At 39.3% G+C, this 17,148-nt stretch overlaps 1 protein-coding gene across 1 annotated transcript in view; it reads left to right on the forward strand.

Moving 5' to 3' along the window:
* SEMA3D (semaphorin 3D) overlaps positions 1 to 8,557 on the forward strand; it is a 143,592-nt gene extending 135,035 nt beyond the window's left edge. The window contains exon 19 of the mRNA XM_086609975.1: positions 7,319 to 8,557. Within this exon, the coding sequence (XP_086466101.1) occupies positions 7,319 to 7,732 (414 nt within the window). The 3' untranslated portion in view covers positions 7,733 to 8,557. The remainder of the gene's footprint in view (positions 1 to 7,318) is intronic.
* Positions 8,558 to 17,148: the final 8,591 nt, after the last annotated feature.

Here is a 17,148-nt window from a genome sequence, read left to right on the forward strand (position 1 = left end):
AAGCAGAGCTGCCTGACATGCCAAGGATGCGCGCGTTGAGAGGGAGTAAGGGAATGCGTGCATATGTGTGATGGCATTTGAATTTCCAGCAAGCACACAGTATACATCTTTGCACGTTAGCAGCCTTCCACAGCAGTGTTTACTGGGCTTGCTCTGTGTAAACAGTCTGACATCTGTTTGTATGAGAAAAGCAAAGCTTTGCTAAAAGGCTGGATTAACCTTTGAGGCAAATTTAGAAGAAAATTTGAGGGAGAAATCTGCAGACAGACTTTCTACATTATGAATGCTAACAGTAGGCGAATACCTCCTTACCCCACGTCCTGTCCCTAAAGCCATAACAGTGTGTCTGTGATCTAGCTTTGATAAAATAGAAGCAGCAGCACATGGATCACTTAAAGACAGTGTATAGCTGTTAGTTTTGTTTCGTTTCTGCCAGAAAATTCTTATAGCAACAGAATTTCTAGTATTTTGACCCAGATTAGTTCCAGGGTCCTAAGAACTTGAGCAACTTCTGAGCAAACTCAGCTTGCGCCTCTCGAATCATCATATTGAGAGACAGCATTTTTAGAAGAAAAAAAAAGAAGCTTTTTTGGTTATTTTCTAAGATAAAGATATTAATCTAAAAATGCCACCTTTTCAAATGCATGTACCTAAAGTTAAATTCTTAATTTCATATATGGCTGCCTAAATAAATGACTGAGTCTGTTGAGGCGCTGAACAGTCTTTCCTCCTTTTAGATAGAATAAGGGTATTTGCAGGTTAAAATGTTAATCCCTTGTTAATTTGGGGATACAGAAACTGAGATTTTCAGGTTTTCTCATTTATTTTATCAGTGAAAATGAACTCATTAGCGTTAGAGCCTAATCAGAGGACCTACTAGAAAACTCAAAGATCGGCAAAGTAACTTACTTTCTTTTCAAAGTACTTCAGTTTGACAAAAATACCATATGTGACAGAAAGTGTGGTCATGTTTAATGGGTAGCTTGATCTTTGCTCAGCCCATACCTTACCATAACTTTTCCCATTACAATTATATTTTCTGCTTGCTCTCTTCCTTCCTGCAGCAGAATTCTCAAATAACACTGTACATTATTTTAGCGCATGTCTTAGCGGTGTAACTTATTGTGATGACGATACCATGCTTTGCGAATGACTCTGTGCACCTGGAACTTAGGTTACGGACTTTTAGTTCCAGGACTGGAACTGTAATATCTCAGCAAGTCTTTAAAGCCGGCTTTACAAATAGATGGCTATGTGGTGTCCCGGACATGCATACAGCTTCCTGAGGGAAGGAAAGGGGCAAAATCCAGATTAGGTGGGAAGCGTTTGGCCCAGCAGGATGTCCTCGACATTTCACCCTTAGGGTCATGGTTCAGAATGTGACTTCCAGGCAGAGCGAACTGTGGGGAGGGACAGGATCTCCTGTGGCACAGGAGCTGTCACCAGGTCATTTTGCTGCCAGTGGGAGTACATTTCCCTGTAGTTTGGGGCCATTTTAAGGTCAGGAGTCAAATATCTAGTGCTTTTGTGTTCAGTGCTGCTCACGCAATTGATCATGTTTGTTCCTGTGCGTGCAGGGTTAGTCACCGAGATGAGGGAGAGCATTTCGGTGGCTGGAGTTCATAAAAAAAAGCAGGGATGTCATCTGTTCCTAATGTCTTAAACTGCTGAAGTTTTCTCAAGCTTAAATACGTATTTGTTTATTTCTCAAAAAATTCCCATGTGTTGTGTTTTGTATATAATAGATGTCAGGGCTGCAAAAAGCAAATGCATGGTGCTCTATAAAGTCATTAGTTTTGGTGCCCTATGGCTGTGAAAAGTATTACACCCCTGCTTTAGACTGCACTTCACCCCGAGTCTCCTGCAGTTCCAGATTTGCCAAGCTGCTACCTCCTCTTGCAGGGGACAGAACAAACCGCATGGTCTGAAGTGATAGAGTAGGTGCAGATGGCTTTTAACGCTCTTCTTCCTGCTCTATTCATACCTGGGGGTGAAAATTAATCCACTGAAAGGCAGGAGGACTTCTAGTTTCTCCTGCAGTGATTTCCAACCTTTCCATATTCCTGCTCCACAGCCCTGGGCTGTTTTGTTCTGATGGACCCAGCTTAACGACCATCTGAGGGTTTGATAGGTACCAGATTTTGACCCTTCTTGGACAAGACATCTTGCCAGGCACAAGATTGTGAACTAGCTCCCCCACTAGAGCAAGAGATGTTTCCATCCCATGTTTTAGCCAGACTGAGAAGACATTTTGCAGTTTATCCAAGACATAAGTTTCCATATCTTTTTGTGGCTGGAGATATTTTCATCATGATGTCGATTTTCTTTGTTACAAACATTCGGTCAGCAACATGTCGTGAAAAAAGGTGAGAAATTCAGTGCAAACCCTGAAATCTAAGAGTTGGATGAAAGATGAGTAAGGAAGAGGACAGACAGCAAGGACTGATTTTCCGGTAGTATCTTCTGTCAGAGCAATGTAGTTCAGTGTTTGAATCCTTAGGTCAATAAGAAAAAGATCAAGAGAGTTGGAAAAATAAGAAGATATTAATTCTACAGCCTAGGGACTACTTACAGCTCTCATGCTTTCACTCTTTTATTTTATTATATGAGTCATTGGCTTCCTCCCACCCCCCAGTTCCTTGAGATTCTTAAGTAAGACTAATATATTTGACAGTTTCCTGGGGAAAAAAAAAAGAACTAACTCTGAACTGAGATACAACACGTGACATTTCTACTTTGATTTGGATATACTGGGTGGGGGGGTGGGGGGGTGGAGGAGTTTAAAATTTAGTTTCAAAATAAGAAGTTAGCTTCACCTTGAAAATAACAGGAATCATACGTCTCCATAATGGCATTGTACTAGCAACACATTCTTCATTTTTCCTGTGGCTTCTTGGTAAATAAAAAAAGATGTTAAAAAAAGAAAAAAAAAAAAAAGAAGAAATTAATTCTACAGCTGTGTTGGAGTTAAATGATTATTTTCCCAGCACAACAGAAACAAAGTCATTTATAACAATAATGCCAAAAAAAAACCCAAAACCCAGAGTGATCTTTATTTCCAGTCAAATGATGAGGATGAAGAAAACAATAGAAAAACAAAGACAAATGTAAATTCTCAGCAAATGTTTCTCGTTTTCGTTTCTCCCTCTCTCAATTTGTTCAGGAGTTGCAGCTAACCCATGATTAGTCCAACTTTACCTCCAACATTTTTTCACATGTTGATTAATGAGGGAAGGCAGGCTTTGAAGCCACTTTCTTCTCCCAGACAGGTGCAGTGTTTTAACTGTGAAAGAGTTGACATGTGAATTATTTGTAAAGAGGGAGCTATCTAAACACATCATTAGCAAAGGACAAAAGGCATTGACCTAACCTGGTGCCACAGGACTTTCAAATCCTTGGTTGTTTTCCAACTTACTGATTGTTTAAAGGTTTGCCATCATTACTGGCAATGCCTATTTTTCCTCCATTGTTAAATTCAGGTTGTTAAAATCAAGTGTTTGATTTGAATGAAGATTTTTTCCCTTTGTCAAATATTGCCAGTATCTATGGCATGTGCTGTATTTCAGGTAATGCAATTTTAGGCAAACTTGAAGTGCTTACCACAAAGGATGAAAAGTACTATTTGTTGATAAAATATTGTCAAAAATCTGCTCCCACTCCACAAAGAAAGGAAAGTTGATTGTAATCAATTGCTTCATATTTGTGGTTTATAATTGGTTCCCCATTGAACAAAACTATGTCTCTCATTTAAATTTTTAATTATATGCTAAAATATAAGCACATGTCAGCAAGCTTTTATGAAATAAAGCCTTTGTGCTTCTGAATTGTTAAATCTTATTTACAAATATTTTAGGAGAGTTATTGATTATGACATATGGGGAGGGAACAATGAATGACAGTTGACCAAAACAAAATGATGTCTTTTATCTAACTAGTCTTTTCACTCTCCTAAAAATTTAATAAAATATGTTTTACATCTATAGGTCAGGAACCAAAGAGCACATTAGGCATTCAAGTGAAAGGTTAAAGATCTACTACCAAGTAATGAAATGCCAGGTGTTTATGAAACTCCAGAGCCCTGTGGGGGGAAAAGTAGAGAGGAAAGACAGGAAAAGTTCTGAACCTATGGGTAAAACAACATAAACAGGATACCAAAAAGAGAAGTGAGTGGGGAAAGCAGTAATGAAGTGTTGCTCAATACGTGTGAAATCGGAGCCATAATTTCACCCTGCCAGAGGATAAGAAAGGAATGAACAATGAAGGCACAGAGAAAGAGGAGGTGACAGTCACTGTAAATCAATATCCAAGGTTAACACAGGACATTCTGTAAGAACGCTGCTTCATTAAAAATAGGAGTCGTGATGGGCTGGGATTAAGGGACACAACCAATTTAGACTCTGTTAGCTTTCTCTGCGGTATCCCAACGCAGAGGGGGGGCAACTCCGTCAGTTAACACATTTACGACTAGAAAGTGACGGCTGCTACACAAGTGGTAAATAGCTATGAGTAGCAGGGCGCTGGACTTGAGAGTCCAGTGATCTTTTCAAGTCTAGAACTGCCATTATTCTGCCTTCCTTTCACTGAAAATAGGCAAAACACTAGTGAGGGCTCTTTGGACTGGTGCCCAGCCAGCCGAAACAGCCAGCTGGAATTTTTCCAAGTGTAGGAGGTATACAGCTGTCAAGACGCTCTAGACTACAATACTGGCAGAGCCACCGATAGGCAGATGCTACTGCTGCAATTGCATCAAGCCCTGAGCTCAAAGAGATCCATCCTGTTTTCACTCAGACAATGTGGGAACTTGCATTGTGGTCTTTGCATAGTGCCTTATGAAACCCAAATGTCTGGAAGTTAGCTGCTTCTTCCCATCCTTTTCCCTACATTTCTCAAACTTGAGTCTTCATGTTGACATGAAGCCTGGGCAGAAGAAAGAGAGACTTCCTTGTCATATTGCAACAGCCAAGCTTCTGAGTACTTCCACCTGGTCCCTGCTCCTGCTTCTTGCAGTGGAGTACAGCACCGCAAGGAAACACCTGCCCTAGACATGTTTATACATTTTATGCTCCTGTTTTTACTGTAAGAAAGGCACTTAGAATGAAGTGTCACTAGCTGATAAAACTGAGGACTACTGCCCTATGATACAGATTCTGGAAGTGAAAAAATGTTTTTTTCTAGTCTGTCTCCCTGCTGTCTTCTGTGTATGTGCTTGTGGCTTGACCATGATTCCTCTGGTTTAAACTCAGTGTAGTAAATCAAAAGTAGCTTGTGCTCATGTAGCACCTGTTGTCAAGACAATCGATTTTCCAGGAATTTCCTGAAATTAGTATGATTTCACCCTGCTGGTGCCAAGTAGTCATGCTTATATACAGTTTACAAACAAGGAAACTAAAGCTCAGGGTTGACCCAACACCATCAACTGGTGGCAGGGACCAAAGAATACTTGGCCACAGAAGCAGACAGCCAGAGCCACCTCCTAACCAGGGTTTTGCAGCAGTTGATTTCTTGTCTCTGCTGCAGTCAGATCAATGGTAGTACACAGGCTTATATCCATCCGTCTGCATATCTGTCTATCCGTCTACCTACGTACCTACCTACCTGCCCACCTACCTATCTAATCTGTATGTTACTGAAGACTATTAGAGCTGATACAATAGCAAGCAAAAGTGTGTGTGTGTGTGTGTGTGTGTGTGTTATATATATACGTGTATTACTTTTCCTAGTGATCTTGAAAAGATCTCTCAAATTATTTAACCCTTCCATAATCATTATCATAAAACTCAGAAGAGGTTAAAGCTAAAAGCCCTGGGAGGTCATCTCATCCATCTCTTTGCTCCAAGAGATCCTATTATGATAAAGTATTAGTGAGTTAGAATCATAACAGATGGAGAATCATATGTATGCATACATTTTTTCCCATAGAGTAGAAGAGGGAATCATGTTCAGATTTTTTACATAAAGAAACAGTGTGTAGCTTACCCACTGTGAATAAATCTAATTTAATCATCTTTATGCCTCCCTGATCTTCATCCTCTGAAGTTTGCTGGAGGGTCAGATGTGCACTCTGGGAAATTTTCCAGATTCTGTGTTGGTTCTCTCTGCCCCTACTCCCCCTCTTCTTAAACCCACTACTCAGCCTTGTGCTGAAGTTTTTCTACGTTGTAACTGCCACCAGCAGTGCTGAGGCTGTTTAAGGCCCCAGCTTTGCTGCGGGCTGAGCAAGAGCACTCCAGGTCCTTCAGTGCCGTTGTGTGCTGCAGCCTCTGTGTGGCAGCAGAAGATAGCATGCCTGGGAAGTGACAGTTTGGGACCAGATTAGGATCATTTTCAAAGGAAAGGCTGGTTCTGGACAGTGGGAATTTGGGCTCTGCTTTCTACTTCCACCTCTGCTTCTAATCTTTATATGATCTTTGGCAAATCTCTTGACTTCTATGTTTCCCAGCTGCAAAAATACTTGGATGCCCAGTGCCCCATCCTGTTTATACTTTTTTTCAGACTTAGGTTATCTTGGAAATAATTTGCAGATAACCAGATACTTAACTTACCTGACAGTCGTCTTGTATTTTTTTAAAATATTTCAATTCATATATGAAACAATAGTTCCATCTTCCACCTGAAGGCTGACAGACTTCAACTCTCACTTGCAATTTCATTCTTTTCTTTGTGTTTTGTTTTGTTTTTCTTTTTCCCCTCTAAGTTCTTCTTCTAACAATTAAAGAATTGTACTGGGTAGTATTTGTCTAACCTTATTGGGTGCTTTTAGTTACTTCTCAATGAGTCAAAGCCAGGATCAACCTCCTTTTGTAAAACCCAGTTGAAGATGATCAGAATCACAGCATTTTAGTTTAAAAATCAGTAGTAGTATTTAATTTCAGTGTAATAGGGCCTCAGCACTCCAGGTATATACAGTCACTCTGGTATATCGGGTGCATTGGAGATACTTCAAGAAAAGCAGATAAAAAATGAATGAGATTTGTGGTACTAAATAGCTGCCTTTCCTTGGAGAATGAAATCTAACTTGTAGCATTTTGGTGTGGTGAGTGTTACTGTCCATCCTTTCAGGTCTAAAGCATATATCTTGTACTACTGCACGCTGAAATGCTGGTGATACAGATGCTATAGTTGGGAGCAGAATTCGGACATTGAAAGGATCTCCTGGTACCTGTCCCAGCTGCACACGCCTCACTGCTTGCTGGCACCCGAGGGATGGGCCATGCCATGTGCCAGCCGAGCCTTTTCTTCACCTCAGTGTTGCGCTGACGCGCATTCTGGTTTTGCTGATGAAACTCACTATCTCATTCTTCTTTATCCAACCCCACAGCTGAAGGCTGATGAAAGGATCATCAAAACAGAGCACGGGCTGCTGATCCGCAGCTTGCAAAGAAAGGATGCAGGAGCATATTTCTGCAAAGCCCAGGAGCACACCTTTGTCCATACCATTGTGAAGCTGAATTTAAATGTCATTGAGAACGGGCAAATGGAAAGCACTCAGAAAACTGAGGACGAGGAGGGCCGGGTGAGGGATTTGCTGACGGAGTCCCGGCTGAGGTATAAGGACTACATCCAGCTCGTCAGCAGCCCCAGCTTTAGCCTGGATGAGTACTGTGAACAGATGTGGCACCGGGAGAAGCGGCGGCAGCGGAACAAAGGTGGTGCCAAATGGAAACATGTGCAGGAGATGAAAAAAAAGCGAAACCGAAGGCACCATGAGCCAGCCAGGCCACCGTCTACGTAGTTTGTAAATGCTATTTAAAGAAAGGACATTTTCCACAAAAAAAAAAAAATACTGTGTTCTGGTTTTGTGCATCTTGCCTATGGATTAGTACCGCTTCTTGCTGAAATCAGATAATTTACCATCACTATTAATCTGTATGAGACTGTACAATGGGATTCAATACCAAATGAGATGTTCCTTATTGGAGTACCACACACCAGGCAATAATTTCAAATGCACTCATTAAAAAGAAAAGATGTACACTTTTAGCTAATTTCTGGGTAGCCTGAGGCTACGTGAGCTGTGTTCTGTACTTCCTGCATAATTTTCACATAAGATTTAGTGTCCGTGTTCCCATGTTAATATTTGCTGCCACATTCCACCCCAGAGATGGCTACGTTTCAGGAGAGGGCAGATGTATTTCTAGTTCTTTGGAATCTTTCTGAAAAAGAAGAGTGGTAAAAATGTGTGACAGATCTGCAAAAATACCTGCTAATTTACCCATTGGGCTTGCATACAGGCACATGGGTGGTGTTTGCTAGCACAGAGAGGCTCAGCAAAAAATCAAATTAAATATTGGCTTGGGGACAACATTCATTCTCCCTATAAAAAAAAAGTGAAAGCCTAATCATAGTTTAAGAGAGGGGAATTATCAAGCGTTATTCATTAGATTTTGAGTAGCCACAAGTTTGCAGTCCATCTGCTGAAATGAAATGTTGACTCTAATCGAAACTGCCACCGAGATGTTTAGGAGTGAATTTCCTAAGTGGTCCGTGGGAGATACGTGCACAAATCCTATTAACAAATAATAGGATTCCTGCTTGTGTCTCTCCTATCTCTCCAAAGGTTTGACTCTGCCTGTTTCTCTGGCCCTTTGCTAGCTTTGTTTCATGCAGAGAAAAATTAAAATAAAAGACAACAACAAAGCTAAAATGAAAGACGATGAGGGAAAATATTTAGTGACTGAGACCAGTGCTCTTGACACAGAGCTGACATTCCTCAGATGTGTGTATTCTTTGGGATTTTCTTCCAAAGGTCTTATGTATTTTTGAGTTGAAAATTTGCATTGTTGGAATTAATACTTTTATTATAATTAATAAAACAAAGATGTCCATGTGTAAATAAAACTTGTAAGTTAGAAATTTGCTGTATACTATAATATCATTTGTAAAGTGTTCTTTGTTCCTTGGTTCCTATTTTGATTTTAAGAGTGTAAATTTTTCCATGTAAGCAAGAAACACTGGCCTCATTCTTGTCTATTATGCATCAATGTAATTTCTTTGAATTTATTTCTGATATGCAGCAACAAACACAAGCTCAAAATCAGACCTACTGTCTCTTCTCATGAGTCACAACCCCCCTTTCCTCTCTTCCATCTGACCTCCCTCCGTTTTGCCTTTCACGCCTTTTTGAGTGTGAAATGACAAATTAGCCACTTCCTCACATGGAAGGGAGCTTTGATGGGTACCAAAACGACAGACTTTACTTGTTTCTCATGCATTCTACAGATCTTGAGAGCAAAGTCTGTGGGAAACCCGTGTAATTGCTGTGCACCTCATTAAGGAGCCGAAAAGGTTGGCTCTGAAAGTTGTAGATTTGCCCTTGCCCATGCTGGTGTTTGTGTGCGCATTCAGTCCCTGATCGATAATTCCATAAATCCAATTTGCATTGTTGTTCGTTTCCTCTCTGTTGAAAGTCAGACATGGAGAAGCGTTTGTCCGATTTCAGAAAGGAATCTCAGCTTACTCACTTTTCTTGTAAAACCCGAAAGCTGAGTTTGCATGTGTTGTCTAAAAGCCAGCGATACCATATGTCATTAATTTTAGATGTTTTTTTAATAGGAGATGTATGAATTAATTAGGAGATACTAGATAGCATGCGTACAATGCTTTGATAGTGTAAAGCACTGAGTGCTAAATATTATAAAATACGTTTTTGGGGGGGAGGGATTTTCTCAGCAAGGACCTTTAATCAGCAGGAGAGAAATGCTGAAGATAATAACCAGTCATACAGTAGAGAACACACAGAATTTTTTTGCGTTTTTGCTGCAAAATAACTTAGGCCAAGAGTTTCACAAGAGGCTCGTTGTTTTGGGTACCTTCACTTTAAGGCCAATTAAGACTACTTAAAGGAGGTATGAGGAGGTATTAATCTACTACATTTAAAGCACCCTAAGACAGGGATGCTCGATACTCTTGGCTGGAAGGTTATGCTGTCACCATATAGAACCTGCCTAATTATTCCTTATTAGATTTTTATCAGTCCACAAAGTCCCGTTTCTCTGACTTGGACATTAAGTAAATGAGTGGAACCACACCAAGGCTGTGGAGTAACAGGTGGTCTGCATTCACATGTGTTGACAAAGGGCCTACTCTTCTTCCCTACCGTGACACAGTACTTCAATTATCGCATTTCAGACAACTCTCATCACGTGTTTTCCTACTTCATAAACAAATGGATCAATTCCTTCTTCCGCATTTTTCCTCCTCCTTAAAAACTAAATCATCTGATTTATGTTTAGATATGACTGGGGGTATGTATTCTACAAATGCATCCCACTCATTGACTTTAGTAGAAGTCTGGGATAACGAAGAGTCTCAGTGCTGGGAGCATTAGATTTAAATGGTTGAATTAAAGTGTTATTACTCTTAAAAATAACTTTCATTTATTTTATTTCGAATGTTGTTGCAATAAGATTCTTCTCAAAGAAATGACCTCATCAGTCTGGGGTACAGTGGTAGTGTAAAACCCCAAGTGAGATATAAAGCCTTTTCCATCATGGGAAATAAATTCCATATCCTCCAAACTAATGTGCTATATTGAGTTCATGCCACCCTGGGAAGCATATTTAGTAATATTGCATAGGTAAAAGTCTTCATTTTGATATACTGGGTAAGATGTACACTACAGCTGGAAGGACTAGCACAGCTCCTCGTGCACAGCAAGTATTAAACATGCAAGAAGGCCAGAGGACCTTGGAGTTCAGGGAGTGTGAGGAACAGATCAGGGATCAATACTGAAAGTAAGACAGGGTTTTGTTAGGCAGGACTCAGCAATGCAAACCGAAGAGTAGGAGCAGGAGGGCAGTGGGTCTTTCCACAGCCTATAGTCCCAGAGAGGAGTTCAAAGGATGAGCTAGCTCAGAAACTAGAACAGGAGAGGTTCCCCTCTCTTTTCAAAAAATTTAATCTTCTGTATAATTTAAAGACTCAACTCTAAGTCTGCTTAAATTTCAAATCAATGATTTGGGGGTCAGTTGGACTGCTGTGAGCTGTACTATGTGCCACAACAGGCTCATAGTTAAAATGAAACTGAGCCTTGCCTCCTTCAAGAGCTCAATAAAAATAAAGTTAAACGAAGTTTTGGTCCAGAGTGGAAAAAAGTTGCCTCCACCTTAATAACTGTAGGTTTAAAACAGATCCCTTAGCTCATATGATACAACACAGATATTTATTTACATATGCATTCAACTGGGAGTCCAATTATTAATACATTATCTTTTCCTTCAACAAAACCTTTCCATTGACCCTACTTCAGCAAAAGGTCAGCATTGGACTGAACTGAAGTGGTTTCAAATAGATTCTTAGAATAACCAGCACAATGTGAGCTATAGTTATAAAAATGCTGAAAACTGACATAAGCTTTAAAGCCCAACAGAGCACTAAACGTTGTAGCAATCTTGCAGTCAGTTAAAATAAAACAGAAAATGGGATTAGCAGAAAAAGGAATAAAGTATTAACACTTATTGTGATAAACTAGTTCCGTTACTGGAAACCATTCCAACAACAGGTGTGAATGCGTGTTCATGCCATAAGCAAATACTTTTCTCTCCAAGCAGTTAAACTTACATTGCTTGAGGTATCTAAGAACCTGAATACTTTCCAATTCGTACATAGATTTTGGACCTGGTTCTTACTTCACTCATAATTAAATCTTTAGGTTAAATGCAACAGATTTCCACTGATTCATGTGCTTTTGACATCGGAAGATTCCTACAGTTCAAATGTTATAAACCCTTTAATCTAAGCATTATGAGTATTGATCTGCATTTAACATTTCAGATAATGAATAATTATTTGTTATTATTAGTCATTATTCATGTAGTGAGCCCAAGTCTCATAATAACATCTCAATATTTAATAATGACTAATGGAAATGGAGTTTGCTAATGCTTTGTCATATAAGCACATTTGTATAGGAGTGCATATACAAATGTCTTATTTTTTGTTCATTTTGTAACAGAGGTTAATTTGCAAAAGGCAAATGTGATTTCAAGAGTCAAGGTTCAGCTCAGCTTCCACTGACAGCAGAGATTAAAATCCTTCTGGAACTGAATCATAGCCTAAATAGACTATAATCCATTTATAGTCTGGTAGTCACACACTCAAAGCTATGTGCTGTTCTGTAGAATATACTGGCCTGGTTCTTCTCACACACAGTTGTAGATGAGATGTGGAGGTCTAAGGAATTACATCTGCATGAATGGAAAATTAAGCCCACGTGTCCCTCTAACATATTCTGTTACATTTTACAAACTTTAAATGGTCTCTATTGTAATATTTTACCGTAGTGTTGCTAATATTACCCTGAACTAGGCTTCTGTCGTTAGCTGACGTGTGACATTCTTTACAGTTGTAATCCAGGTTTTGAGGTTTATAAAATAAGTTCATTACAGTAACAAAAAAGATGGCATGGGAAAAGAGTTTAATTATAAATTCTACAAGGCAGATTTGTAAAATTTTATTTCTATATAGCAGAATAACGGTTATCCTAATATGGGTTAGAAACACCAGTGTTTGTTTTTGTCTTTTGCTCAGGTTTGTAATCTCAAATTGTAATCTTGAGTTTATCACTTGCCAATGTGTGGCTGAAACATCTGGTCTGACAGCTGTAGCTAGATTGGGTTTTTACTTGCTTGTTTTTTCTTCCACCAGTTGAGCCTGTTGTCTCTTGCCTTCGAGACTCTCTGATCTGTCAGGTAACCTCACTTTTATAGAGAGAAATACTTTGAGATCTGGTGTTTCCTTGGCATATAAATATCCATACAAAATCGTAGTATCATAGTCTGCCTTCAGATGATGACTTTCCTGAGCATTGGCTTTTGCATTCAGTTGCAGATGCAAACCAAGCACTGTGAGGTAAATTGGAGAGCAGATGGGGTTTCCATTTACAAAGGAGATTTTGGGGACTGTTGCTTAGAGCTCTCCTTTCTTCTATTGCTTGTGTGGTTGCTGTGTATAATTCTCCAATTTAAAATCAAAGTCTTTTTTTGCTTTAAAGCATAAGATTTTCCATGTGATATAAAAACAGAAGAACATTTCCAGGTGATTTTTGTGATTTATATGGACTGCTGGTTAATAGTTTCAAACAGTACAAGCTGAGGAAATACTCTGTCTAGCCATAGATGGTTCTGATATTTGTAAGGAGCTCAGACATATCTCAGTTTTGGTGGTGTTTCATATTCTGTTCCCTTTGTTCTATGGTATATAAATGCTTTAGCTGGATTTTGGAGTTTTTTGGGGGGAGTGGAGTGTGTGTGGGAGCTTGTTTAGGGTTTTTTGGGAGTTGTTTTGGCATTTTTATTTGTTTTATTTGTTTTGGGTTTTCGGGGTTTGGTTTGGGTTTGTGTGTATGTGTATGTTTGGATTGCTTTTTGTGTTCTACTAATTTTTTTCATGTTATTTCTCCTACTAAAAGGAGCTATGCCCAAAACGAGAAACTTTTTGATAGTGCAACAGATGACAAAGCAGTAAGAGGAACAGAAGGCTTGGGCAGATATTTTGGTATGGAGACAACATAGTACATTTGCAAGGAGCAAAGTCTTATGGCTTAAATGACTATGCTGAGAGTATAAAGACCATTGTCTCATTTCTCTGGCCCAAGCTGAAGTTGAATTTAGATTTACGGAAGGTATATTTTTTAATTTCTGAAATATTGTCAATGTAAACAGATTCAGAAAATCTAATCTGTTACTAGATCTGTTATCTATACTTGCCAGAAATTTTGAAATAAAAATACATAAACAGAATTTAACAGATTTCCACTTTCTAAATTTATTTTCGTATTTTAAAATGCTTTATTTTTAAAAAGTAATCATTTTAATTTTAAAATGTTTATTAAAAATGTTTTTCACCAACAAATTTTTTTTCTTCAAATATTTTTAAGTCTCTCTTTGCAAAAACATCAGAGAAAGATGGGAAAGTTTTAAGCGAATGTGGAAAATATTTTATATTTCCACGTGTTTTCAAAAAAGATCAAGGAAAACCAGTATCAGAGGTTGTTCATGTCCTCTTTTGTAGACTTTAGTTGTCTTTCTTCAAGGATATTTTCTGTAGAAATGTATTGTAATAATCACATTTTAAGACTGCCTGTGGACATATCTTGGCTGTAAAAACTGGATGCAAAACGTACGAATCTATGAAAATGCAAATGAAAAATAAAAATAGACTGTCTCCAAACATTTACATATTTTTTTTTCATTTTTGATGATGCATGCATATCCATTCCCCTCTCCTTCAGTGATGATCTCAGGATGTATTTTGGCTGGGAAGAAAGGAAGATTCCCAATTCCAAATTCCAAAATGAAGTCACACTAAATAGACTGGCTGCAAGAATTATGATTAATACCTCACACTTGATCAGTAAAGACTGTATTTTCTCTTAAGGTTAAATTCATCACTCCTTCAGAAGCCCAGCATAGGAATTGTATGCCTTATACCTTCTTTTTTAACTTGTAAGGCATGAGTGGTATACTTCTAGATTGACATTGTGAATGAGGCTGATTTTGACTCTGTAGAATAACTATTTATAGAGTAAAAAGACGGAAACATTTTGATAAGAGGATCTATTTGTAAATAGCGCAGCTCATTGAGTTGATAACTGAAGTGTAACTTAAACAAGCTATGTGTTTTCCACGCCTGCTGTTTTAATAAATATTTCAATCTTATACGCAAAAGTAACTGAAACAAATGTATATTTCATTGATACTATAATAAACAGCAAATTCTGAGTTTTTTGCTTCTTTTTTAAACCCATGTCAAACTTCAGAGTAAAATATGAGATTTCAGAGAAACAAAGTCTGCAGCATATCATGGCAAGGATATTAATGCAAGGTTCAGTAAGCTAAAGTGTCAGAAGTCTTACCTGAGTAAGAACTGTGAGATTCATCTCTCCACTTAGGATGTGCCTAAGAGCAAGAGAGTGAGTCTATGGAAAGAAGCTTAGAGAAGCCGTGGGCCTCACAGTGATTTAGATAATACGTGCAAAGCAATACACAACAGGCAGCTCTATGCTTATTAATGTAAATTCAATAATAGCTTTTTAATGCGTGCATTTCTAGATGATTAGCAGCTACTGTTGTCTTTAAAGACTGCACCGACATTGTATTTTACAGTTACTCTGAAGCCAAATTGGTTGTCTATCCATCTTGGACTGCCTCAGGAGCACCTTTGGCTCTAAGGGAGTGTGACTGTCTGCCATCTCTCAGAGCATTTTCAGGATGGGGATAATTGGGGAGAAGGAAAGGTCGTTCATTTTTTTAATCAGGTATTATTACCTCCCTCCACAGTTATGAGGAGAGAGGAATTTTGGGGAAAAAAAAAATAATCTTTAGGCAGGAAAATAAATAGGCTCATTGGTCCACCTCCTTTTGTAACCTTCAGCACAGCTCGCTGTGTTTCAGGGGATTTATTAACAATTAAGAAGTCTATTTTGTTAACAGACGGTCAGTGTGTTATTTCCAAGGACATCCACATTGGCGCACTCAAGGATGCCTGATTCCCAGTCCCATGCTGTGTCCATTAGACCACGATGCTTCTGACCCTTTGCTGGGAAAGGTCCCAGAGTACTGCTGGCCTGAAAGCTGACGCCAAATCCCAACTGTGGCAATAGCATTCTGCTCACCTAAATTCCACCTACAGTTGCAATTGGATATGGTATTCTTCATTTCCGAGGCTGAACTCTTGTTTCTGTGTTACCATGTGCTGCTAAACAGCTGCTGTGCTCCCCCACTCCCTCCCCACAGGTGGCTGCAGTTGATAATGTCTTGTGTAGGATCAATCTTGGTCCCATTGAAGTAAGTGGGAATTCTGCCAGCATGTCCCAGATCTGGTCCTGCATCCAGCTGGTGAAGTACTTTCAGCTCCTGCAGAAGAGGTGCTCTGCACAGGCCGGCTGATTATCCTTCTTCGTTAGCAGAAGCAAGTGTCAGAGAGAGAGAAAGAAAGAAAGAAATCCTTTAGCTTCTTTCTGCCACCACCCACTCAGTAAGAGCTTAAAAGCAGCACTGTTTTGTGTGCGCTCGGAGAAACAAAAGCTAATTAAGCTGAAATCTGTCATTTTCTCTGTAAGGATTTAGCAGGGTCAAACTTCAAGACAATTAGTGATGAGTCTCAGGGAGAAGCAGACGAGCTCTTCTGCAGTTGCTCCAAAACGTTTCCAGAATTGATTGGCTTTCTGAGCTCTCACTGCTCCACTCTTTGCAGCGCTCGGTGCCTCTTTTCAGGCCCTTGGAAACCTGAACGGCTGTTCGCTGGGGAAGTCTGTGCTTAAAGTGAGAGGTATGAGGGAAGATCCGGCCCTTCGTGATTCAAATGGCGGGAAGTGCTCTGGGATGTGTTCACACACAGCGTCCATATGTACTGTGAAAACGAGCAACTGGGAGCTAACAGCCTGTTTGTAATCATTTATATGTCTGCAAAGTAAAGCATGGTGTAGAGGACACTTAGGGGTTTGTATGTTGTGCACCACTGCGTCCATGTAGTTACCGTGTGGAGGGATAACCGTATTGGTGCAGAATATCAGAATCCGCAGTTCCCAAGCACGTTTCTGCAGGAATGCTCATCAAATACTGGACAAAAACGTACACTAGCTTACAATTTATAAAATGCTAATACACATTATCTCCCTTCCTGCTTTTTCTTAAAATTCTTTATAACAATTTGTAACTGAAAACGTAGTGGAAAAATTTATCAACTATTTTTAAGAGTTGCTAGATGAAACCGAAGTGTTGTTAAGACAGGAAATGACAAACTTTGACTCTTTGGCCAAAGTTTGATTCTTTGCCTTGCAATAAAATTGTTAATGGCTATCATTTTTTACATCTTCTTCCAGTGTCGTAATTACATTACATTACAATTACGTCTTGCAGTGTTAGATGCATTTCCACATGCACCAAAGAAAATCAGCAGAAAAGAGCAAGCTGCTCCTTTTCTGCTTCTCTCTCACAGGTGGGTGTGGTCTCTAACTTTCTCCCAGGAAAACTTGGCCGTTGTTTTTTTCTCTCGTAAAGAAAACAACCACAAACAGTGTTTGGACTATATCTGCTAACACATGTCAGACTTGCCTCTCTCCGTGGCTGGGATTATTATCAGTCATTTCAAGTTGAGCACAGGTGTTGGCATGTGCAGCACTGAAACTGTTGTTTTAGCTTTAGAAGT

This window comes from Tauraco erythrolophus, chromosome 4 (assembly GCF_009769465.1).
Source record: "Tauraco erythrolophus isolate bTauEry1 chromosome 4, bTauEry1.pri, whole genome shotgun sequence".
In the NCBI taxonomy this organism is placed as follows: domain Eukaryota; kingdom Metazoa; phylum Chordata; class Aves; order Musophagiformes; family Musophagidae; genus Tauraco; species Tauraco erythrolophus.